At 58.1% G+C, this 22,821-nt stretch overlaps 11 protein-coding genes across 11 annotated transcripts; 4 read left to right on the top strand and 7 right to left on the bottom strand.

Annotated features, from left to right (window-relative positions):
- The first annotated feature begins 74 nt into the window (after nt 1-74).
- On the top strand, nt 75-986 carry B0H64DRAFT_380954 (CSL zinc finger-domain-containing protein). The gene has a single exon (XM_062802769.1). The coding sequence runs from the start codon at nt 130-132 to the stop codon at nt 838-840; it is 711 nt and encodes a 236-aa protein (XP_062663971.1). The 5' UTR covers nt 75-129; the 3' UTR covers nt 841-986.
- B0H64DRAFT_15879 (DNA damage checkpoint protein rad24) lies at nt 919-2,383 on the bottom strand. Its single transcript, XM_062798553.1, has 5 exons — nt 2,181-2,383; nt 1,811-2,117; nt 1,515-1,756; nt 1,390-1,460; nt 919-1,336 (listed from the first exon to the last, which is right to left on the bottom strand). The coding sequence occupies exons 1-5, from the start codon at nt 2,239-2,241 to the stop codon at nt 1,223-1,225; spliced, it is 795 nt and encodes a 264-aa protein (XP_062663970.1). The 5' UTR covers nt 2,242-2,383; the 3' UTR covers nt 919-1,222.
- A 2,124-nt stretch (nt 2,384-4,507) lies between these two features.
- Nucleotides 4,508-6,747, bottom strand: B0H64DRAFT_437623 (glycoside hydrolase superfamily; the record flags this gene model as incomplete). Its single annotated transcript, XM_062806271.1, has 5 exons — nt 4,508-4,966; nt 5,061-5,253; nt 5,321-5,899; nt 5,975-6,529; nt 6,590-6,747. The coding sequence occupies 5 exons, from the start codon at nt 6,745-6,747 to the stop codon at nt 4,508-4,510; spliced, it is 1,944 nt and encodes a 647-aa protein (XP_062663969.1).
- Nucleotides 6,748-7,107: 360 nt separating this feature from the next.
- On the bottom strand, nt 7,108-8,426 carry B0H64DRAFT_15805 (uncharacterized protein). Its single transcript, XM_062798538.1, has 2 exons — nt 8,233-8,426; nt 7,108-8,113 (listed from the first exon to the last, which is right to left on the bottom strand). The coding sequence occupies exons 1-2, from the start codon at nt 8,341-8,343 to the stop codon at nt 7,394-7,396; spliced, it is 831 nt and encodes a 276-aa protein (XP_062663968.1). The 5' UTR covers nt 8,344-8,426; the 3' UTR covers nt 7,108-7,393.
- Nucleotides 8,427-9,642: 1,216 nt separating this feature from the next.
- On the top strand, nt 9,643-10,831 carry B0H64DRAFT_380946 (uncharacterized protein). Its single transcript, XM_062802768.1, has 2 exons — nt 9,643-10,069; nt 10,132-10,831. Exons 1-2 carry the CDS (start codon nt 9,743-9,745, stop codon nt 10,363-10,365), a joined length of 561 nt encoding a protein of 186 aa, XP_062663967.1. The 5' UTR covers nt 9,643-9,742; the 3' UTR covers nt 10,366-10,831.
- Nucleotides 10,128-12,147, bottom strand: B0H64DRAFT_448742 (pyridoxal phosphate-dependent transferase). The gene is made up of 2 exons (XM_062807058.1): nt 11,677-12,147; nt 10,128-11,586 (listed from the first exon to the last, which is right to left on the bottom strand). Exons 1-2 carry the CDS (start codon nt 11,816-11,818, stop codon nt 10,472-10,474), a joined length of 1,257 nt encoding a protein of 418 aa, XP_062663966.1. The 5' UTR covers nt 11,819-12,147; the 3' UTR covers nt 10,128-10,471.
- A 522-nt stretch (nt 12,148-12,669) lies between these two features.
- Nucleotides 12,670-14,516, top strand: B0H64DRAFT_369704 (major facilitator superfamily transporter; the record flags this gene model as incomplete). Its single annotated transcript, XM_062802048.1, has 4 exons — nt 12,670-12,909; nt 13,012-13,085; nt 13,202-13,990; nt 14,048-14,516. 4 exons carry the CDS (start codon nt 12,670-12,672, stop codon nt 14,514-14,516), a joined length of 1,572 nt encoding a protein of 523 aa, XP_062663965.1.
- A 327-nt stretch (nt 14,517-14,843) lies between these two features.
- B0H64DRAFT_380941 (uncharacterized protein) lies at nt 14,844-16,234 on the bottom strand. Its single transcript, XM_062802767.1, has one exon. The coding sequence runs from the start codon at nt 15,915-15,917 to the stop codon at nt 14,919-14,921; it is 999 nt and encodes a 332-aa protein (XP_062663964.1). The 5' UTR covers nt 15,918-16,234; the 3' UTR covers nt 14,844-14,918.
- An 8-nt stretch (nt 16,235-16,242) lies between these two features.
- B0H64DRAFT_15761 (concanavalin A-like lectin/glucanase domain-containing protein) lies at nt 16,243-17,420 on the bottom strand. The gene is made up of 3 exons (XM_062798532.1): nt 16,863-17,420; nt 16,580-16,803; nt 16,243-16,505 (listed from the first exon to the last, which is right to left on the bottom strand). Exons 1-3 carry the CDS (start codon nt 17,297-17,299, stop codon nt 16,426-16,428), a joined length of 741 nt encoding a protein of 246 aa, XP_062663963.1. The 5' UTR covers nt 17,300-17,420; the 3' UTR covers nt 16,243-16,425.
- Nucleotides 17,421-19,072: 1,652 nt separating this feature from the next.
- B0H64DRAFT_437617 (mitochondrial ATPase inhibitor, IATP-domain-containing protein) lies at nt 19,073-19,736 on the top strand (the record flags this gene model as incomplete). The annotated part of the gene is made up of 3 exons (XM_062806270.1): nt 19,073-19,194; nt 19,434-19,565; nt 19,697-19,736. The coding sequence occupies 3 exons, from the start codon at nt 19,073-19,075 to the stop codon at nt 19,734-19,736; spliced, it is 294 nt and encodes a 97-aa protein (XP_062663962.1).
- A 417-nt stretch (nt 19,737-20,153) lies between these two features.
- Nucleotides 20,154-22,692, bottom strand: B0H64DRAFT_15742 (Nsp1-like C-terminal region-domain-containing protein). Its single transcript, XM_062798527.1, has 2 exons — nt 20,441-22,692; nt 20,154-20,363 (listed from the first exon to the last, which is right to left on the bottom strand). The coding sequence occupies exons 1-2, from the start codon at nt 22,313-22,315 to the stop codon at nt 20,172-20,174; spliced, it is 2,067 nt and encodes a 688-aa protein (XP_062663961.1). The 5' UTR covers nt 22,316-22,692; the 3' UTR covers nt 20,154-20,171.
- Nucleotides 22,693-22,821: the final 129 nt, after the last annotated feature.

Raw genomic sequence — 22,821 nt, 5'->3', positions numbered from 1 at the left:
ACAAACGCACGTGATTGGCTCCAAATTCTTCTCATTTTGTCACAAAAGCTCTCACAACCTTCGCTCAACACCATCAGCCAGCCCAGCACCCACCACCACCCACACCTCGCCAGGGGGGCACACTACACAATGACCCCCTCCGACCCCAACAACCCAACCTACTACGAAATCCTCAACCTCTCCCCCACCACCCTCACCACCCAAGAAGAAACCGGCGGCGAACCCGCCGCCGCAGCGCTCATCAAACGAGCCTACCGGCGCGCGCTACTCAACCACCACCCGGACAAGAAATCGTCACCCTCCCCCAACCCTCCACCCCCATCAAACACAAACACAGACACAAACACACACAACACAACACACACCTACACAATCGACCAAATCTCCACCGCCTACGCAACCCTCTCCCGCCGGGCCCAGCGCCAAGCCTACGACACCTCCCTCCTTCTCCAGCGCCAATCCCAATCCCAATCCGCAACATCAGGAGGAGGAGGAGGCGGGGGTGCAGGGGCGGCAGCGTTCCAGACGGGCATCGAGACGGTCGACCTGGACGATCTGGAGTGTGATGAGGATGCGGACGGGGCCGGGAGCGAGACGCAGTGGTACCGGGGGTGTCGGTGCGGGAATCCGAGGGGGTATCAGTTCGCCGAGGCTGACTTGGAGGATGCGGCTGATTTGGGGGAGTTGATGGTTGGGTGTGCGGACTGTAGTTTGTGGTTGAGGGTTTGTTTTGCGGTGGTCGAGGAGGATGGTGACGATGATGTTGGGGTTCGGGAGGGTGGTAGTGGTAGCGGGACTAAGGGAGGAACAAGTGCCGGTGCTGGAGGTGGTCAAAGGTGAAAGCCACCGAGTTTACCTGAATAAACCAGGTCGAGATCATGCAAGACAGTACAATTCATATCCACGGCTGTAGCCAGCAAAGCATGAGACGCCAAACAGGTCTATTATTGACGACGGGGTTTTATTCTTGCCCAGGCGATCCTCGCCACAGTCCGAGTCTAAAAGCAAGCAATTTAAAAAAGGAAACAGAACCCTCCAAATGCTCACATTTCAGCCCTCAGCTGCCCGCAACGAACCGCCTGCCAAGTCTTGTGTATCTGCCGTAAACATGCAAAGGTACGTGGGGATCTCCAGTCCGCGCTCCAAAGACACCGTTTCCACCAAGGGATTTGCCAAACCGGGGTTATCACTATCAAGAGACCAGGAACATCGATGACGCCGCTTACTCGGCCTTGGGCTCCTCCGCAGCCGCCTCCGGCTTCGGCTCCTCCTGCGTAGGGGCCTCGGCGGAGCCCGTAGCGGCGGGGGCCTCGGCCTCGGAAGAGGTCCAGAGAGTCTGTAGGGCGTTAGCATTGGTCTAATGGAGATTGTCACATTTTTGACACGTACCAAGTTGTCGCGGAGAAGCTGCATGATCAGGGTGCTGTCCTTGTAGCTCTCCTCGCTCAATGTGTCGAGCTCTGTAATCGCTGTTAGCAAAAGTTCGTGTCTTGGCGCAGTGCGCGATCACGTACCGGCAATAGCATCGTCAAAGGCCTGCTTGGCCAAGTGGCAAGCCTGGTCGGGAGCGTTCAGGATCTCGTAGTAAAAGACGGAGAAGTTAAGGGCAAGACCCAGGCGGATGGGATGCGTAGGCGGCAGCTCGGTCTGGGCAACCTCGGTGGCGGCCTTGTACGCCTCGAGGGACTTGTCGGCCGAATCCTTGCGCTTGTCGCCAACGGCGAACTCGGCGAGGTAGCGGTGGTAGTCACCCTTCCTACACTGGGGTTAGGCCTGGCCGAAATAGCACGTTGATAGGGTAAGTACTGACATCTTGTGGTAGAACACCTTGGACTCGCCCGACTTGGCCGAGGGAATCAGGTGCTCGTCAAGGACGCTGAGGATGTCCTCGCAGATCTTGGCGAGCTCGGCCTCGATCTTCTGACGGTACTCCTTGATGAGGTCCACCTGGGTAGAGTTGCCCTTGGACTCCTCCTTCTGCTCAATCGAGGTGACGATTCTCCACGACGCACGGCGAGCGCCAATAACGTTCTTGTAGGCGACCGACAGAAGGTTCCGCTCCTCGACGGTAAGATCGCGATCCTCAGAGGCGACAATCTTCATGTTCTCTACCATCTCTGTATGCGGGGTGGAGTGTCAGTGGCGGTCGAGGGTGGTTCTCGGTATCCACGAATACATGCCTTCGTAGCGCTCAGCCTGCTCGGCCAGCTTGGCCAGGTACACCGCATCTTCGTGACCCATTTTGGCGGATGGAGTGGTATCTGTAAAATCGTGGTTAGCAACACATCACAACCGGGCGGGGCGAGTCGGTGTGCTCAGTGTGCAAGCGCAGGGCAATAAAAAAACAGAACGAGAGCGTGAAGAGGGGAAATAAAGGTGCCACAAAGTCGCTCTCATCGCAACAACGACCGCCGCAATGGAGCAGCCCTTGTTGATGCTAATGAGTTGCGCTGCGCTGTGCTGTGCTGATTTCGTGCCAGGCTCCCCGCTCTCGGTGTGGGGTGTGGATGCGCAGCCCGGTCGGCCTTAGACCGCGTGAAGGAGGGTCTCCTGGGCATGTTGGGCGCCGAGTTGGGGGGCAATTGGACGGGGAGCCCGAGGCGACCTCGAACATCGCGACCATGGTTTCAGAGGGTGGAGAGGCAGGGACCGATCGCGCAGGCTATGACGACAGCGGGCGAGAAGTGGTGTGCGGAGGACGATGAAGCGGGTGAGGGGACAGTAACCAAAGACTCACCTCGTGGAATCTAGTGGATGGCGGGATGCCGACAGGAGGACGTTGCGTGGGGAAGATGGCGGGGTAGAAAGTGGTTGCAAAAAGTTTGCGATGTGGTTCGGTGGTTCGATGTTTTGGAAAGAGGACAAGAGTGGGCGAAGTCACCGGTTTTGGATGCAAAGTTGGAAATGAGGGAAGGGGCAAGGCCGAAGCGCAGCGAAGCGACAACACAAGGCGGGATGCGTGGGCGGTCGACCAGTGAAATTTGGGCTGGCACGGCCACTCAAACGGACCCCGCCTGGGCTTAACACGTGACGGGCAGCTTTGGCGCCGGTGGGAGCGAGGGAGCCTAGTACGTCACTCTTGAGGAAGCTCACCTCACCAACAGACTACCCAAACTGGAAACACTGCGAGAGCGGCGTTGACTCCTGGGCCACCCCCGTGCCGAAGCCATGAACCTGTAAAAAGCTAGGTCTTACGGTCGCAAGTCCTACCTCAGCAAACCGAGGCCAGACTTTGCTATTTGTTCAAGGCAGTCAAAAATCAGTCGGGCAGCAGGACCAGCAGCAGTGAATGCATAAAGCAACTCAGAGGCCCGAGCCCAGGCTCCCTACCTGGTAGGTTGTTCATGCGCTTCTCCCTGACATGCCTGGCTGGTTGATTGTGATGGGCAGTGAGGACGGTCCGTTCATCCTCGCACCGCATCCTCGTTACCGGTCAGCTACAGGCACAGATTTATTTATTGCGGCTGGAGATCAATCCACAGCCCATCAAAAACCGCCGTTTTATTCATAGCACAGTTGACGCTGGGCGATGGAACCCTGGCAATCTATGTAACTAGGTGGTGCTGAAACAAACAGGGACCCTGAGTTACAGGTGCTGAGTTCACGAGACGACTGCCTGTGGTCTCGGCGTGGAAAGCGCCAGAAACTGCCCCTGAATTGGCTGCTTATGATGCCCCACTCTTTTTTCCACTCTCACATCACAACCTCGACAATCTGAAGACAAACTGAAAGGGCATCTTACTCCCTTGGAATCTTAACACATACAGATTACAAGGGGCCACAGCCCACAAATGGGTAATAGCCAGGATCAAACTCATTTCCACATACACGATGCTTGTGATTACTCCTCTCGCTTGACAGCGAGCCTGGTCGCTTTCGCATGAGAACAGAAACTCGTCGCTCAGCAGGAACGAAAAGAAAAGAAAAGAAAAAAAGAAAAAGAGAAAAGACAAGGGGAGAGGGGGGCAACAGAAGAGCTGCAAGTCAGACAGATGACCAACTGAACTAACTAACTCCAGAGCAGCAAACAACCAACCCCTACCGTAAACCTGTTGCAAATGCGCCCTCACCAAGCACAACCCCCTGTCCGTCAACCACCAACACCATGTTCATCCCGTCTGAACCGAGGGTCCTCACCCGGAGCAAGCAACTTACTCCAATTCTACAATCGGGAGCATAAGGCGAATTAGGGTGGAGAGCATTCGGCGGCTTCGACAAATGATGGGAGAGCGGGATCAAGAAAACGGAGAGTTGACTGTAGGGTGGTAGTCAGGCATGCGTGGGAGTTGAGGACGCAGAACTTTAGAGATGATTACGAAAGCGCCACAAAGGATTCGTCTTTTGGTAGGATATGTGCGAGCAGCTACAACACATCCGCTTCAACGATGAACCGTCATCGGGGAAGTGATGATGCACATCCCCAGTTTCCCAGGACGAACAACCATCACCGGTTATTACTCCTCCCAACAACCCCAAGCACGCATCACCCAGCAACAACAAACAACTCTCACAACGCCCCCTCCGTCACCAACACCGCGACCGACAAATCCGGCAAACTAAACTCAAACACACCGCCCCTCCCCGCCTTCACCGTCGTCACCGTCGTCTTGACCGCCTCCTTATTCTCCGGCGTATTATGCGCCCACGGCCCCCCAGGCGCCGTCAGCACCGTCAGCTGCGCGCGCGCCCCCTTCTTGTCGCTGCCGCCCTCAAATTTCACGCTCACGGGCACGTCGGCGCCGCCCGTGCTGTTGTACACGGCCGCCTTGAAGATGTGCGACCCCTCGGCGGCGCCGCGGCCGGCTACCCAGTAGGCGGGGCCGAAGGAGGCGGTGCTGTTGGAGGTGGTGGTGGCGGTGACCGGGAGGGTGTGGGTGATGCGGTGCGCGGCGAGGAGCTGGATGATCGGGTAGGACGCGCTCGGGGTGGTGTCGGCGGGGTCGGCGGTGAAGGAGATCAGGTCGGGCTGTTTGCGGGGGTTTGTTAGGACGGTGTTTTGTTTGCCGCGAGTGCGTGCATGCGTGCACGGGAGGTAGGGGGAGGGGGAGTGTGGTACTTACGGCCCATTGGTAGCTGTTGAGGTTTTGGAAGAGCGGCGCAAAGGTGGTGCCCCAGACCCGGTCGCCGTTGCGCTCCGCACCGAGGATGAAGACCGCCTCGGCGACGGAGCCGATCCAGTTGGACCACTTGTTCTTGGGGGCATCCCAGTCTGCGTCCTCGAGCTTGTCCGTGTTGTTCTGGATGGTCGCATACCTAAGGTGACTTGTCAGCTTGCGGAAGGACCGCGCGTGGCGGGGGCCAGAGGCCGCCTTTTACTCACTCTCCGATGATGATGGGGTGTCCGTCGGCCCAGTTGTCAAACAGGTCGAACTGGGACATCAAATAGTCCGCGCGGGTGTACTTGTGGTAGTCTTGGCCCGAGTCCTTGTACACGAACTGCTCGGTGGAAGAGAAGATGAAGATGCCGGGGTACTTCGCCTTGATGGCGTCGTAAAACATCTTCAACCGGTAGCTCTTGTACGAGTCCAGGCCGCCCCACAGGTTGTCCTCATTGCCGACCTCGACGTACTTGATGTTCCACGGCTTGGGGTAGCCGAGCTCCGCGCGCCGGGCGCCCCAGGGGGTTGAGACGTCGCCCATGAGGAACTCGAGCTGGTTCAGCGCATCCTCCACGAAGACCCCCAGCTCCTCCTCCGGCACGACCTCGCCGTTCAGGTACAGGCCCGCGGCGACCGCCAGCACAACCTCCACGTCGAGGTCCTCGGCCCAGTGCATGTACTCGACCAGCCCGAGGCCGTCTGTGTTCGGGTACGTCCACACTCCAACACGGCCGGGCCGGTCGGTTAGCGGGCCAAGGGTCCTGGACCAGTTCCAGTAGTTGCCTGCAAAGTTCCCCTCGCTGTTTTGTTATTGAGGTGAGTAATCTGGTCCGGCTACTGCGTGCCTGCAGAGAGCTTGGGTTGTGACTACTTACAGGTTGTTGCCCCCCGGAATCCGGAGGAAGCTGGGGTTAAGATCCACGAGCTTCTCCATGAGCTCTCGGCGCATGCCGTTGGGTCTGTCTTTATACGTCGGCGGAAACAAGCTAATCAGGTTGAACTGGAGTTCAGTCTGGTGGCAGGGGCGGAACTCCAACACGAAGCTGTTGTTGCTGTTCGCCGCGCTCTTGGTCGGGAGAAGCTCGAACTCATGCTGCGTCCAGGCGTCTTCCACCGACTTAGACTTGATCTTGGTGGTTGCCAGGGTTTCATTGGTAATATCCGACACCAGAGAAAGGGTGAACTTTCCGTCATAGGCACCGTACGAGTAGAAGCTGCCGCTATATTTGTCGGTCTTCTTGACGTCCATGCCCCAGTAGCCGGCGTTCTTCAGGCCCGCCTTGCCCTTTCCGCTCGCCACCTTGACGGAGCGAGGCAGGGCCTCTGATAGCGGCGCAGAGGTCACCAACTCGAGCGTGCTGTCGCCCACGGCGCTCCAGGACTGGAGCGTGCCGTTCTGGAACGCGCGGTTCCGAATTAGCTCGGCGTACCTGAGGGGACTTAGTTGAGCACCACGCGCGGCTTATCAGGAGGGCTGCGATATAACTTACAATCCACCGTCGCCACTCTGGTTGATATCCTCAAACATGATGCCATACATATACGGAGACGTGTCATTGCCGCCAGAGTTGGCAACCGACAGGGACACCGCCGCTGCGGCTCCGGTGAGCGCGAGCAGCGAGAGAGCCCGGAGTGTAAGAGGCGCCATCTTGGACAGCTTTGTATAGGCAAATGACAGAGCAAGTGGCCTTGCTCAGGCACAACAACGTTCACGGTGGACATGATGGTCTTAAATGGGGCGTGACCCCTCTCCGCACGCTGCAATGCCGAGCCCGACCCGGTTCATGGGACGATATTACTACCACTGCTGCTGGAGTAGTACTCATGCAGCTGCCAACAGGCGTGTTCCTGGGCCGGACTCCTCGCCTCCAGGCCGGTTGCTCGACCCGAGATTACTAACTGCAGGTACCAACAGTCTGGACTAGTAAAGAAGCGGCAGGACAGGGCGGGTGACTATGAAGAGCAGCAGGGGGGAACAGCCGGCAACATGCGCCCCAATCAGCGGATCGAATTGACTGAGCCCAGCTTGGGTACCGACTGGTAGCCTTTTGGCAAAAGAGCTACATTCCCCTGTTTGTCTTCACTTGATGCTTTCCCGCATTCTTTTACGGCATGCGGTCGTCCAAGAGCCGGCTCGGCCCAAGGACTCGGTACTGAGGAGATGCAGTAGATGCTTTCAACTTGAATGTTATTGCATCGATCATAGTAGTTTGAAAAAGTAGCTTTACTCTCCAATCCAACAATCGAATATCCAAGATCTCCGGTTGCGTCCTCTGACCCCTATCCATGCCCTCTTAAGCAATCGGTTCAACACTGAACTGGTCCAGGTCCGCAGAGACCACCTGCCAGCCATCGGCCGCCGCGCCCTCGCCCGTCAGGTACTCGGACGCCGAGGAGTTGCCGCGCATGGTCCACTGCACCCACTGGGCGCCGATGACGCCGAACTTGCCGCCGTTGGGGTCGGTGTAGGTGCCGCCGTGGCCGACGTCGAGGTTGCCCTTCCACTTGGGCACGCCGGCGGGCATGGCGTTGTAGTCGCGCTCGCCGTTGGCGAAGGCGATGTCGCTCTGGCCGCCGAGGAAGAAGAAGACGGGCTTGCGGAAGTTCTCGGCCGCCGTGTAGTTGGTCAGCAAGCCCGAACTCCAGATGCCCACGCTCTGCACGCGGTCGTCCCAGATCTGGGCGTACGCCTCGACGCCGCCGCAGCTCCAGCCCGCCGCCGTGATGCGCGACGCGTCCACGCTCGCGAAGTCGCCCTGGCCCGCGTTGGTGCTGATGAAGTCGATCGACTCCTTCATGACGTCGGCCGTCGTGCTGCCCTGGCCGCCGGGCGTGCCGCTCGCGATGACGAGCACGCCGTACGACGCCAGCTGCGTCAGGAAGGGCGCCTGCCCCGTGGCGTCGGCCGAGCACCCGCCGTTGCCCCAGAGCATGACGGGGAGCTTGGCGCCGGACGGGACCTCCTTGGGGGCGTAGAAGGTGTGGCCCTGGAGAGCATCCGAAGTGTAGTAGCCCTGCGAGCGAAGTCGTGTTAGCTACCTTGAGCTCAATGTGCATTCACCACACCGTCGGTCCCCCTTCTAAGGCGGGAGCTGGAGAGGGAGGCTATGGCACCCGGGACATTTCAACATACCGCCGGCGCAAACGGCCCGTCGCCGGTGCTCTGGCCCTGGCGTTCCTTGAGGGAGACGGGGGTGGCAGAGGATAGAGCCACAAGGGCCAGCGCAGAAAGGGTAGTCTTCATGTTGACTGTGAGGCTTGACTGGCTTGGTGTAACTGGGACGAGACGTGTCGCGTATGTCGGTGGCGATGCAGAGGTCCCCAGAAGAATGGCGGCGGAGGGAGTTCTTGGCCTGGTCTTTTATGTTTTTCCTCTCGGGCCAACGACCAGGTTTCCCTCCCGGTTGGTCTTATTCATCCGCACTCTGAGTTGAGCGGCTATGACGAACACCCCCGGAGGCATCATGCTGTTTCAAACATGTGCTGGAAGAGGGTTGCTGGAGGCCCGAGGACCTGGGGCCAATATATTTCCCCACATTGCAGTGCCGATCTTCATGGTCCCGTCCGGTCCGTACCCGGTCCCAAAGCGAAGATCTATGGCTTTGTTCCTGGATAATGTCGGAGAGAAAGAGGCGCACGAGTGATGGGTTGATGATCGCTGGTCCTCCCCGAGATATACGTAACCGCTCAAGAAACTTGCTCCGGCCTTCCGATTCCTGATGAGGGCATGATACAGGGAAGAGGGGTGCCGAGGCTCGTTGGAAAACCCCGGTTGGGGCGCCTAGAGAGGCGACAACCAGCCTGGAAACACGCCGGTTATATGGATAATTCGGCAATTCCTCCCCCGTTGTAACTTGCTGTTGCACTGCATAAACTCGATCTCATGCATGAGCTATCCGGAATCCAATTGCGGGACTTGGAATCTCGATCGTTTGCTCCTCAGAAAATCCTTCCAAAAATGGCCTCCTCCCATCAACATTGGCTCAGGGGGTTGGTTACCAAAGTCAACACGGGTTCCCTGCGTTTGAATTCACGAGCACCTTTTTGACAACCTTGATGGGGAATAGCGCAGTTTTGGCTAGATCAACCGGCAATACAAACAACCGGCTTGGGAGTATTCCGTACAGACGTACAGACGAGCACACTGAACTCACAAGATTTTGTTATGTTGTTGGTCCCGGTGGAAAGGGGGTAAAGAAGGGTTAGGGTTTAATATGCTTCAGAGCAGGAACAGAAAACTACTTCATACACTATCACTAAGATACCCAAGTATTGGTTTAGTTTCTCTCTTTTATAATTCTCTAGCTACCGGTGGTGTTCTCAATTTGGCAAATTGTTGATTTGTCGGGCCATTAATCTGTAATGGTGTCGAAATGCTCACGTTCCTCTCCTGAGTAATTATTGCAACCCGGGAATACAAACCATGACTTACACGATGAACGATTTGATAATACTTGGTACGCAAGTAGCAAAAAAGACACGTGAGGGTCCACATTCGGAGCAAAATCAATAATTAATTGCAACGACGAAATCTCTCACAATCAAACAAGCTTTCAGACGAGAAAACTAAAAGAATATATTACAATTTAGTTCATAATTGCGCCAACCGCATCTACTACGTCCCGATAACGACAGCACTGGAAATGAACATCTTGCTCAGTCCGTTCCGAGGGCCATCCCGAACCGGAGCAGAGTGGTTCTCCGTCGGCGCCGCCTCATCATTTCCGGAAGTCGGCCTTGGACTTGATGAAAATCAAGAAACCCATGAAATCGAAAGCGAGTCTCGGCTGTGTGGCAGCAGGGGCAACCATGGCGAGGATGCAAAACCGGGTTGCAAAGTCTTCCATGTCCCCAAGGCAGATAGTTCCCAGCGGACAGAAGTTGAGATCCCAGCAGAGGACTCGGCTCAGGACTTGACGGACCAGGTTCTCGTATTTCAATATCGGGGCAAGTTTCACGCAATAGACCACGTAAGTAACGTAACAATGTGCAATTGCTAGTGTGAATAATCACATTAATGACGAGACTCTAGCAATGCCCTCATTCCTCTTTCCCGCTTTCGCAGGGCACCCCATTCGATATCGAGGACTTTGGTATCGTCCTCAGTGCAGGCCTGACTTGCCCGAAGCACAATTGGTCCTTTGACCTCTTTTCCGGCCGGTCTGACCGCGGGAACTACAAGCTCAAAGTATGGGAGGTTGAGCTGCGCGAGACCCAGGCCGGCGAGAAAGAGGTGTGGGTGAGGAGAAGGCCGAGGATCGGTTGAAGCCGTGATTGAAGCCTTGATTAAAGAACTCTACCTGCTCATCATATGCTGGAACATAGGAAGGTTTGGTGGCACTTATGCTATCCGACCATGGCAAGTCCTCCTCTTATATGTTTTGGACACAGCCTTTACTCCTCAAGCCGAACGCACCCGGCCCGTCCGCGCCTTCGACCTTTCGCCGAACCAGTATGTCGTCAAACACCTGCTCCAGGCTCACCAACGCCTTGGCACAGATCTGGTGGTGGAGAACGATCCGCGGCGCGGCGATCAAGATGCCGTTCCGCATACCCATGCCGTTCAATGTCTCAGCCGTGACGCCAGCACTCGCAAGATCCAACCAAGCCATGTTGGTCTCACTTGGGCGGAGCAACTTCCCACCCCGGTCCGTCCACATGCGCGTCACCGCCGCCGCCATGTCATGAGTGACACTGAACACGCCCCCCACGTCAACATCCCCCGGCCCAAAGTTTTCGAGCACCGCCTCCCGCACGGCTGCCGCGAGCAAGCCGGTCTTCCGAACCCCGCCGCCGATACTCTGGCGCAGCCTCTTGATTCGGCGGATGACGGCGCCCGAGCCCACGACCACCGCCCCGATCGGCGCGCCGATCCCCTTGGAAAACGATAACGTCAAAACATCAGCGCACGCCGCGATTTCCGCCAATGTCCCGGCCCGGCCCGAAGCCACCGCATCCCACACCCTCGCCCCGTCGATATGCACCAACACGCCGCGCTGCGCCGTCCACTCCCTGATCGCGCGCAGCTCCGCCAGCGGAATCACATTCCCGTGCGCCGTGTTCTCCAGACTCACCACCCTCGTCGGGCAGGCCGTCCACGGCAACCCCAACTCCCCCTCACCACCCTCCTCATCCACCCTGGCATGCACCTCCAAGTCACCCACAGTCAAATGCAGACCATTAGCCGGCCTGACGGGCTGCATAGTCGCACCGGACAGGCTAGCGAGCCCGCCCGCCTCAAAGCCGACGACGTGCGCCGACGCGTCCGCCAGCACGCCGTACGGGCGCTGCTGGCACAGCGCGCCCAGCGCCAGCTGGTTGGCCATGGTGCCCGACACGGCGAAGGCCGCGGCCTCGCGCCCGCACGTCGCGGCCATCTGCCGCTCCAGTGCGGTGGTGGTCTGGTCCTCGCCGAACACGTCGTCGTTGAGCGTCGCCCGCCCGATCGCGGCGAGCTGCCGGAGGGTGGGGGTCGTGATGGCGTCCGCTGGTTGTCGGGGGGTGGAGTGTGAGTATGGGAGTTATGGGGGGGTGGGGCTGGGATCGTAGGACTGGGGTTGGGGGGATCGGGACTCACTTCGAAAGTCAAACGCCGTGCCGGTCCGGCTGGGATCGCCCCAGGATACCTCGTCGGTCTCGCTAAGGGCCGCTTGGCCGGCTTCGCCAGGGGTTGTCTTGGTGCCCCAGGCACGGTTCGGGGGGTCGGTGGTTATGGTCATGGTGGTGGTGGAAGCAAACTTTGAGCCTCGTGTTCAAGCCAAGGAGGGGGGTTAATGTGTGTGAAGCCAGGCGAGTACGACGGTCGCATCGTAGGGATGATTATATGTGACGATGGGCTCACCGAGCTTTGGCCCAGGCCAAGGATTACTGAAGACGGATCCTGCGATCCTGGTGCCCAAGCACCACTCGGACGAAAACCCGGCCCTCGGGTCCAAGGCTGAATCATCAACCCACCCTTCAGCCAGCCCTACAAGTCTGGTTGCGGAATCCTCCTAACCCCTTACATAATGTGACAGTACAACAATACTTGTTAAGGCTCTTCTTGGGGACTATCATTTGACGTGTGTCCATCCGAATCCTTCTCTCCTTTCCCTCGGCCCCTCCCAGTCACAGCGATTGGGCATGGCTCGAAGCCGAATTTTAAGATGGTTCACTCATTCCGTATCCAGATACAGGAAAGATGGGACACGTCGGGGCCGATCCCTAAAATGGCGGTCAGTCCGAGGTAAAACCGAGTGCGAAGTGTTGGCTTATTAACTATGACACTGCCGTGTACCAAGCACGAGGGTGAGAACTTTGATTCTGGCTGGGCGCGTCCATGACTCGGCGTCTCCATGGTCTCAGACACACTTTCAAATTTTCATGAAAATTTGCTCTCGGCGGTCGAGGGGGGCCTGGCCGCTTACATCACACCAGAAATTGCGCCATGGATGTTCCGGTAGTAGAGAAATGTACAGATGTAAAGGGGACCTGATCCCAGAGCCGGGGAGACCGAAACATGCTGGTCCATCGTGATTAATCTGTACCCTTTCTTGATACCGGTCCTGCACTGCCAGTGCCTTAGCCCACGATGTCAAAGCCTTCAATGTCCAAGCCCGCCAGTATCGTCTCCGTGACGGAGACCGCGAACGGTGACCTCGAGCTAGAACAACTGACAGACCTGGGCCTCCAACGGAATAGTGACGGTTTGATTTGTTGGCTGCCGGACAGCAAAGACCATCCTCGAAACTGGAGCGTTGCGAGGAAGACTTTCGACACGACCGTCATCATATTCCTCGAGTTCTTTGTCACTGTTGTCAGCACGGCCGGGGTGAGTTATCACTGCCCACCCCATGTGACTCTGTGGCTGGTGCTTATGAAGACACTTGGACTTGAAAAATGGCTGACCACCCCGTTGTTACACCCATAACAGGCCGCAGCGGCACACGCAGCGCAACCAGAGTATGGCGTTGACAAAGTGTCTTCGATCCTGGCCTTCACCTTCATGTAAGTGCCCACATATGATCCTCCCCCCCTGCCCACCGCCGCAGAGGTACCACCGCACCGGGTTAGGCAGGCATCACCCGGGTACAGTTTCCGCTGACCCCTGAAAATCAAACCAGGTACAACCTCGGCCAGGCCTTCGGCGGTCTCGTAACCCCAGCGCTATCCGAGCTCATCGGACGACGGACGCCCTACCTCGTATCCTGCGCCGCCTTCAGCATCTGCTGCCTCCTAACCGGCATCGTCCCGCACATATCAGCCGTGTGGATCGGCCGCTTCCTCGCGGGCTTCACGTCGGCGGTGCCGGCGGTGGTGACGGCGGGCAGCATCCACGACATGTTCGACGGCGGCCAGCGCGTGTGGCTGGTCGTGGTGTGGAACGCCGGCTCGACGGCCGGGCTGTGCCTCGGCCCCCTGTACGGCGCCTACATCCTGGCGGCGAGCGGCTCCTGGCGCTGGATCTTCTACGTCTCGGCTGCCGTTTCGGCTGTCTGCTTCGCCTGTCTCCTTGGTGTGAAGGAGAGTAGGCCCAGCCAGGTGCTGAAGCGAAAGATCGCCGTCCTGGCCGCCCGCGGCGGCGTGGCTAGCCTCGACTGGTTTAACCCCGACCATGCGCCCGACGCTGAGGCGCTGGTCCGGTTGGTTGTTGTTCAGCCGCTCAAACTATTGGGGACGGAGCCGATCGTCATCATGGTCACGACCATCTCGGCCGTGTCGTGGGGTATCATCTATCTCTTCACTGAGTCGCTGCCGGATGTTTATATGTCCATGTCGGCTGGCTTTACGCGCACGACGGCTGCGATGGCGTTCTTGGCCTTTTTGCCCGGTGTTGCGCTCAGTTTTCTGCCGCGCCTGTGGGATCGAAGGGCCGTTCGTCGGGGGTTGCAGCGGGGAGAGAGGATACAGCCGTTAGTATATCCCTGTTTTTCTCACTCGCTTTTTTCAAAATGCTGACTCTGCTGCAGTGAGGATAAGATCATGGGCTTTGCTATCGCCGCGCCCGCACTGGCCGTCGGACTGATGTGGTTTGCCTGGACGATCCCCCCGGCCGCTCCTCAGGTCCACTGGCTGGTCCCCACGGCGGCGTTGGTGCTGGTCGGATTTGCCGTCAACGAGATGGCTTACACGCTCAGCGCCTATCTCACCGACGCCTACCTGCTTTATGCGGCGTCAGCGTTCTGCGGCTTGGCCTTCGTGCGGGCCCTAGTGTCAGGTGTCATGCCGCTGGTGGCGCATCGCATGTATCCGGGTCTCGGGGCCAACATTGCCGGCACGGTTGTTGCCTGCTTTGCACTGGTCTTCTGTCTTGCCCCGTGGGTTTTCTTCCGTTATGGGAGAGTGCTGAGGGAGAAGAGCCCGTTCGCCAAACACAGTTTGGAAAGTCATCTCAAGAGTCAACTTTCGTCGCAGGCTAAGTCGGAGGAGAGCTTGTAGTTGGGCCTGAGTTTTAATATGTAAGCGTTCTAATGGGTAACGGCAAAAGGAGGGGGTAAGGAGGAATATTTACTTTCGGCGGCCGTTCTGATATATTTGGTTGTAATCATGGATCGGTATACTACGTACAGTCAACATCAAACATATTTGTTTCTGAGGCATGGACAACTCCATTCCGGCAATCTGCTGGTTGTCAAATTGCAAGCAAAAATTGCAAGCCACGAAGGGAAGGAGCCCTGCGTAGGGATGGGGAGAGGAGTAGGCTGCAGAGTGATACCTTCCTTCCTACAAATTCAACTACTAGTGCAAAACTTGAAGCGTTGAATTCTCATGTCAAAAGTGTAAAATAAAAATGACAGTAAACACACACCGATAACAAACACCCCCCAAACCCGCCATCCCTCAAGTATAAATAATCCCCCCATCCACCACAAACGTCTGCCCCGTCACATAGTCCGCATCACGGCTCGCCAAAAACGACACCAACCCCGCCACATCCCGCGGCACACTAGTCCTCCCAAGCGCAATCAACTCCTCACTATACCGTTTAATAGTCTCCCCCTTCGCCCTCCCCGCCCTGCTCCCCAACCCCTCATCAATCAGCTCCCACATATCCGTATCCACAATCCCCGGCGCATACGCATTCGCCGTGATCTTGTGCGCCGCCAGCTCCATCGCGTACGCCTGGCTCAGCCCGCGCACCGCCCACTTACTCGCACTATAATGCCCCAGCAGCGCGAGCGGCTTGAACGCCACGATGCTGGCCGCCGCGATCAGCCGCCCGCGAATCTCCTCCCCCTCCCTCCCCTCCTCCCTCCCCTCCTTCCCGACCTGCATGCCAACATCCTGCTGCTGCGCAATCATCTGCCTGGCCGCCGCCTGGAAACAGTGGTGCACCCCCGCGACATTCACGTCCAGCATGCGGCTGAAATCCCCCGGCGTCAGCTCCAGCAGCGGCTTCACCTGCGCGATGCCCGCGTTGGCCACCATGGTGTCGAGCGGGCCGAGGGCGGCGGCCGACGCGCGGACGAGCGCCGCGACTTGCTCGGGGGAGCTGACGTCGGCCGCGTGGGCGTGGGCTTGGATTTTGTGGCCGCTGCTGCTGTTGCTGTTGTTGCTGGTCGCGGTCAGCTCGGCGACTAGCGAGTTGAGCTGCGCTTGTTGGGTTGGCAGGTCGGAGGCCGTGATGTGGTAGCCGTCCTGTGCGAGGCGCACCGCGATGGCGCGGCCGATGCCGCGTGCCGCGCCGGTTACGATGGCGACGCGGGGGCGGTCGCTTTGACGGGTGCTCGCGGTTGCGATGGTCTGAGAGTGTGGGGCAGGGCTGTTTAGTAGGGATCGAATACCAAACGGCCGGGCCGTGAGGCGACGGAGAGCGGGTACTCCACGGAAGGGAGACATGGTTTGATGAGATGACAACGGATACTCTGGTCAGTCTGGTGAGTGGTGGCCCCAGTGGCGATGATCTGGTACCAGATTTCTCAAATAAGGTGCAGGCGCTAGGTACTTCCTGTGAATTCTCTGATCCGTTCTAAGCAAGGAAGCCGCAAGCGTAAAAGTGGAAGGATGAATTGGCTCGGTATTGATATCAAAAGTGGTGGTTTTGATCACCGTTCACGAAAGGTGCCACGGCCCTGCCAGACGCAAAAGATCACAAATGTAGCGGCTGGTATTTCACCAAGGTTGCTATTAAATATGTACACACCAGGAAATTCAAAGCTACCACTTATACGAGTGCCCGCACTCCCGCGGGCACTCCCAGGTGCGGGGTCTGTGATGCAAAGGAGACGGGATGCAGAGATGCAGAGTTCGTGTCAATCCGGCCCGAGGCTAATATGGGAATTCGCCCGAGTACCTAGCAAACCCTCGTCTTTCGATGTGCTCTTAACGAGGACGCGGAGATAGCCCCTTAGATAGCTTCGGCAGAGAACTGGGAAACAGTGAAGGTTGCTGGGCCTCCGGTAAAGGCCTCAGAGCCGACTTGATAGACTAAATAAATACAATGGTTAGCGAGTCGATCGAGATTGCCGTGAGGGCGTTATTGTCGTGTTGGAGAAACTCACCGATCACATTCTGGGTGCTGGACGGGAACTGGTAGTTCTGCTCCAGGTGAGCGTAGAACTCCTTGAGGTCGGCGCTGAACTCCTTGACGGTCCCCGACGGCGGCACAAAGCTGTAGACCCTCATGTCACCGTTGAATCCGGTCCACAGGTCCCAGGTCTTGCCAGCAATGGTGACTGAGCCAACAGAGGACCCGATGGGGTAGACATTGCCATATCTTGCCAGCCTGCGAGATATGTGTCAGTGACTTCGTTTTCTTCCTGCTGGAACCCCGAGGAAACTTACCAGACCATAAGCTCATAATCGCCACTGCTGTTCACATGGTCGGGGTCCTCGGCAGTGAAGACATCGTAGGCGACATTAGCGCGGATGTCCTCGTTGTCGTAGTCCCACTTGATCGAAGTCGGCATGCTGGTGATGTCGGCAATCTTCCTGCCCTTGGGCACCTGCCGACCGGCATAGGGGTAGCTCTTCACGTTGTTCTCTCCCCCCTCCCATGTCCAGGTCGTGTGCCACTGCACGCCCTCGCTGGACGCGCCGTCCAAGTATGTGCACTGAGACCCCGAGGTCGCCGTGTCTTGTCCCCAGAGGTTGTTGAGCAGCTCGTAGCCGTTGCCGGACCAGTAGGCGTACAGCTCGCAGAGAGATTGCTGCTGGCGAGGGGCCAAGGCTGCCGAGTTTACGCCGGCGATGGTGGCGAGGAAAAGGAGTGCGGCCTTCATGGTAGCTGGCTTGTTGCCGTGATTGTTTTTTCTTGGAAATAGAAAGTTAATAAATTGGAACCGAGTCCTCAGGCATACGCCCTCCTCCTTACTCAGGAGGTGCCAGTGCGTTTTATAGGCCTTGACAAGGCAGCCTTGGATATACAACCCATGGTTATATTATTTTGTGTTGTTCCATAGTCCTGCCCTGGTGTTGTGGTGGTTGTCATTCTTTTACTCTCTCCGACCCTGACCATTTTTGGTCTAAACATCGGATCGTTCCGAGTTTGGGACGCGATACTTGGACCTGGTTGGTGCGCATAATACTCTTTTATCCTTGTGGGGACGGCAATGTAATTGATTTCCCAGACTTTTTGGTCCATGCAACCAGCTTCCCGTCCGCTTCACTTCCGGACTACTCTTTTGGGTCCACAATGCCGGTTTTGATTGCCGGGGCCCGCATGTGTCGTTGTGTAGGAGCCGGGAGCCGGCGTGGTGACTATCATTTATCAACCAAACGGCCCGACTATCCAGTAAGTGATCCATCATCATGCTCAAACTCGATGTCAACGGCTGCACCATCTACTCAATCCATACCTTTGGTGGTCTTCTCACTATATTAGTTTGATGAGCCTGACCATCCATACCGACGAGGCTATCGGAAAGTTGTGGCTGCTTTTCTCGCCTTCTCCTCGCCAGAGACAGCATAAATGATAAATGATGAATGGCCACAGGACAGTCAACGACCGCTTCGCATCCCTATCACCGCATATTTTGCAGATAGCCCATCTTCAAAAGCGTAGTTTGTACTTACCGTTTCCATGCAGACAATCTATGTGAGTGCATATAATCCCGTTGATGTCCGCCCGATCCCAATTATACGCTGTGTTTTACGTCGGGCATCGCGGGTGCCAGAGCCGGCAGTGAGTGTTTAAATGCCGTCAAAGGTGATGATGCGATCTTCATTTCATATAAGTGCGACTCTCTCCCCGTCCTATCGATGCAGCGTGCCCGCATACCCGTTTGTGCCCCTTAGGTTGGCTCCGTATCTGGTTTCTGTCGATTCGGGAAACTCTTCCGTCTCTCCAGCGCGTAGGTGATGTGTAACTCGATCTCAGAGGGCAATGACGGGCTCGTCAGGCTCTCGGAGTTGGCCCGTTGAGCCACAGCGGCATGTGGTAGGTAGGTACCCGGGAACCGTCCGGGTGCTTGAAGGGTTGTTACGAGTAACTTGTCCAGCTCATTCTTCGGCTAGCTTCCGGTGATCCTCCGGTGTACATATGTATATATGTTGATTGACAAAAGATTAAGAGAGCAGATGATGTTATCCCCGCTCTTGTCCGATGCCAGGTGAAAAACAAGGAATCCGATAACTCGATAGTGCCCTAGAAAGCAGAGCGGACAAGATGTGATTGTCTATGATGGACACGGACTAAATAGGTATACTCACGCTAATCTGGGCGGTCGGGCAATCGACACGAGCACACTTTGGTGTTGTTGCGGTCTGGGTTGGCAGGTCAGCCTGGTTAAGTCGTTCGTGGTCGAGAACTCGAGTCGAGGAAGGAGGAAGCCAAGCTCGAGCCAAGATCCATTGTTTGTTGACTGCCGGCTCACCACAACGGCCGGCAAAAAGCGGGGCTCAAGGCTCGCAGTGACGTGCACTCTGGCGAAAAGCTCTCCACTTGGTTCGAGCTTGATCAGACCACCCGCAGGAAGCTGCAAGCTACAATCAACAGCCGCCATTGAATCATCCCGCAACACCACAACACCGCAATACCCCAATCAGCCGCCAATATGATGCGCACCTCCATCACCAAGCTCGCCCGCCCGGCGCTGCTGTCCCGCACCTTCGCCACCACCGCCCGCGCCATGGGGGCCGGCGACACCGGTGCTCCCCCCAAGACCGGCGGTCCGGGGTGCGTTCTTCCCCTCCAATTCACCGAGATATTGCTTCGCTAGGGGACGGAGACGTGAGGTTTGGGGCGGAGAGCAGTTGCATTAGGCAGGCCGGCCTCAGCCACTCACCCAGCCGGCCGGCCAGCTCGCGAGCTCTCCGTCCCTCCCCCACCGGACCCCTCCCGTTCCCCATCACCACCCACCCCCCCCCACGCGAAGCCGAGTCGTATATGATACTAACAATCTCCCCCCGCGATAGTGACGCCTTCCAAAAACGCGAGCGCGCCAGCGAGGACTACGCGATCCGCCAACGCGAGAAGGAGAAGCTCCTCGAGCTCAAGAAGAAGCTGGCCGAGCAGCAGGCCCACCTGCAGCAGCTGTCCAATCACATGTAGGCTCCTCTCTCTCTCTCTCTCTCACTCTCCCCTCTCGGGGGCCTTCTTTCGTCTTTGAACGTTCCTTCCTACCTCGCGGTTTCACATTGGATGGGTACGTTTAGATACTGACGTGTAATTCCCGCAGTGACGAGATCACCAAGGAGCAGGGCGGCGAGCAGAACTAAGCAGCACCTCTTCTCTCACAATTGGAATGGAATCATGGCCTTTTCCTCCGTGGCGTGGGATCGAAAAACGAAAGCCAGATGGTGATTGATGGCGGCCGTGTGTTGTTCTTCGCCTTGGCTTAGTTACCCTTCCGCGTCTTGACTTTAACGTATCCGTGTTTCGGCTCTCGAGGGGAATCTCCACCACCTGTACAAGTACATATGCAAACTCTGCTACCAACCCCAACCGTATTCCCCCTTGCACTTGTCATATTGCGCCCTGTGTACTTGGCTGGCACGGTCCGATTTTCTCTACAGATTGGCCTGTCTGCCCTCTGCCGGCCGGAACCGGTTGTTCCTGTGAATAGACATACATGCACGAATTCCCTACCCAGTTACCCCGACATTATCCGCCCCTAGCTAGTCATATCCACTCTCTCTTCCTCACCGTCCGTCTCATCTGTACCCGCTGCGGTACGACCGGTAAAAGCTCTCGGCCGCGTCCGTCTCGGTGCTGGACACGTTGGTGCCCATGTTGCCGCCCGCCTTCTGCGCCGCCAGAACCTTGGCCTGGAGCGCCGCCGCGTTGCTGTCGATCCACTGCAGCTGGGACAGGTGCCCGTTGAGGACGCGGACAATCTGCGTCAACTGTAACGCGCGCAAAGAGTTAGCACAATATCCTCCCACAAGATACATAACCGTGTGAGAGTGTAGGGGGCACATACCGGATCATCGGGCTTGCTGCCCTTGCTGAGGGTGCCCGACATGTCGTTGATCTCCTTGATCATCTTGGTGAGGTCCTTGCCCATGTCGTCGAGGCGGTCCGTCAGCTTCTCGGCCAGCTTGTAGGTGCGCTCGCGCTCCTGGTCCGGGCCGGCCGCCTGCTCGCTGCCCGCGCCGCCGGCGCCGCCGCCCTTGGCGAACAGCTCGTTCAGGTCCGCCTCGTAGCGGTCCAGCCACGCGCCGAGCTCGTCCTGCTGGCTCTCGACGTTGCTGAGCTGGCGGTCGATCTCGGCGTTTGCGCGCTCCGCCTCGTAGGTGGTCGTGTAGAGCTTCTGGATCTTCTCGCCGTTCTCCACCAGCATGCGGTCCCACTCGGCGATCTTGGAGGCCTGGTCCTTGAACTCCTTTTGGTACTTGGACAGGTCCGTCGCCCACCGCGTGATGATCTCATCCATGGTCTTGTTCTTCAGCCGCGGGAGCTGGGAGGCGGGGCCCATGGTCGAGGCCGAGAGCCCGGCGGCAGTACTGGCCTTGGGATCCTGCGCCGGCGTGGCCGTGGTGCCAGTCCTAGCACCAGCAAACAGGCCCCCTGCGGCAGCAGGAGCGGGAGTAGCTGCGGCGGCAGCGGTGGTAGCCGGCCTGGCGAGCAAGGTGTTGGTGGCAGCGGGAGTAGCCGCGCTGGTCGTTGCGGTAGTGGTTGTGGGGTTCGGGGCGAACAAGCCGCCAGTCGCGGGTGTCGACGTGGCAGGCGCCGTAGTAGCAGGCGTCGCGCCGCTAAACAAGCTAGGGGTCGCTGCTGCGGATGACGCCGCCGGTGCTGTCGTTGTCGCGGCTGCCGGGAACAAAGACTTGGTGGCAGCAGGAGTGGAGGCCGCTGGCGCGGCGGCGGCTGGGGTCTTCCCAAACAGTCCACCCGCTGGTGCGGCCGCCGCAGGTGTGCTGGTTCCGGATGCGGCGGTGCTGGTCTGAGCGGTGCCAAACATGGAGGGTGTGCCTCCCGTGGCGGGTGTCTGGGTAGGCTTGGGCCCGAACAGACCTCCCGCGCCGGCCGCTGGGGCGTTGCCGGGTTGCGGCTGTGCAGCGCTGGGAGCGGGTGTTGTGCTTTGGCCGAAAAGGCCGCCGGCGCTGGTTGCGGGAGCCGCTGGTTTAGCCCCAAGGCCACCGGCAAACAGATTCCCGGCGGGCTTGGAGGTATCGGCCGGGGGTGCGCCGGCCGGTGTAGTCGAGCCGCCAAGACCTCCAAACATCGTCTTCGCCGGGGTCGCCTGGGTGCCGGGGGCTCCGGAGGTGGGAGTGGCGGAACCAAACATCGATGCACCACCGGTGTTACCAAACATTCCTCCCGTCGTCGGAGTGGCGCCGCCTGAAGGGGCCGTAGGGGTCCCGGACCCGAAAAGGCCGCTGGTTGTAGTGCTCTGAGTGCCCGTGGCTGGGGCAGCAGTCGTTGTGGCAGGCTTGTTGCCGAAGAGACTGGGCGTGCCAGTGGGAGTTGCGGTCCCGGACGCTGGGGTTGAACTACCACCGAACATGCTCCCGGCGGTCTTGGCGTTGCCAAACAGAGTGCCTCCAGTCGAAGCTCCCGCAGTCTGACCAAATAACGACGTGCCCGAGGCAGGCGCTGCCGTCGAGGGCGTGGTTGTGCCACCCGCGTTGCCAAACAAGCCTCCTGTCTGACCGGCTGTCGCTCCCGCCCCTCCAAATAAACCGCCTCCCGCTTGGGGTGTGCTTGTTCCGCTAGCTCCGGTTTTGGGAATTGAGAAGGACGATGGTGCTGAGCCAGTTGCGCCGCCGAACAGGCCACCCGAAGCTGGAGCTGTGGATGTGGTTGACTGGCCCGAAGTTGCGCTCGACGCAGGTGCGCCGAATGTGAAGGACATCTTAGCGGCTAGGTGCGACGAGCTGCTTCAGGTAGGTAGTGTCTCCGCAGCGGAGCAAGCTAAGGTGGACAAGCGCGCAAGATGGGATGGTTTTGACGTCGAGAGGGCAGCGGGAGAGTGAGAGCTGCAACTGCTTTTGGCGGCGCGTTCGAGAAAGCACAGGGAGAGCGCAAACGGGCGATCTTCGCGTGCAGGTCGTGGTCGTCTCGTTCGAAGGAATTGTGTCGATCGCCAGTATGTGGCACTCGATCTGCAAGACCAGAGTCCCTCAATAATTCGAGGCGAAGTAGTGTCCTCCGTTGTTGGTTCAGTTTACACCGTCGCTTTGTTTTTAAAGATCTTAATCGGGCGATGCTCTGATGGGTCCGACTTTTGGCAGCTGCCAAAACACGCCCGAGAAAAAGCTCGGTCAGCCTCGCATCGCCCTGCCTTTCGCAGGTGCCAAGCTCAGCACGGACTATTTGGGGGGGGAGCTTGTGGCTTCCAGTCTCCCAGTCCCACTCACC

The sequence above is a fragment of the Chaetomium fimeti genome (assembly GCF_033439085.1).
Source record: "Chaetomium fimeti strain CBS 168.71 chromosome Unknown B0H64scaffold_1, whole genome shotgun sequence".
NCBI lineage: Eukaryota > Fungi > Ascomycota > Sordariomycetes > Sordariales > Chaetomiaceae > Chaetomium > Chaetomium fimeti.
The sequence above is the reverse complement of the archived record's forward strand: the minus strand, read 5'-3'. Positions and strand labels throughout refer to the sequence as shown.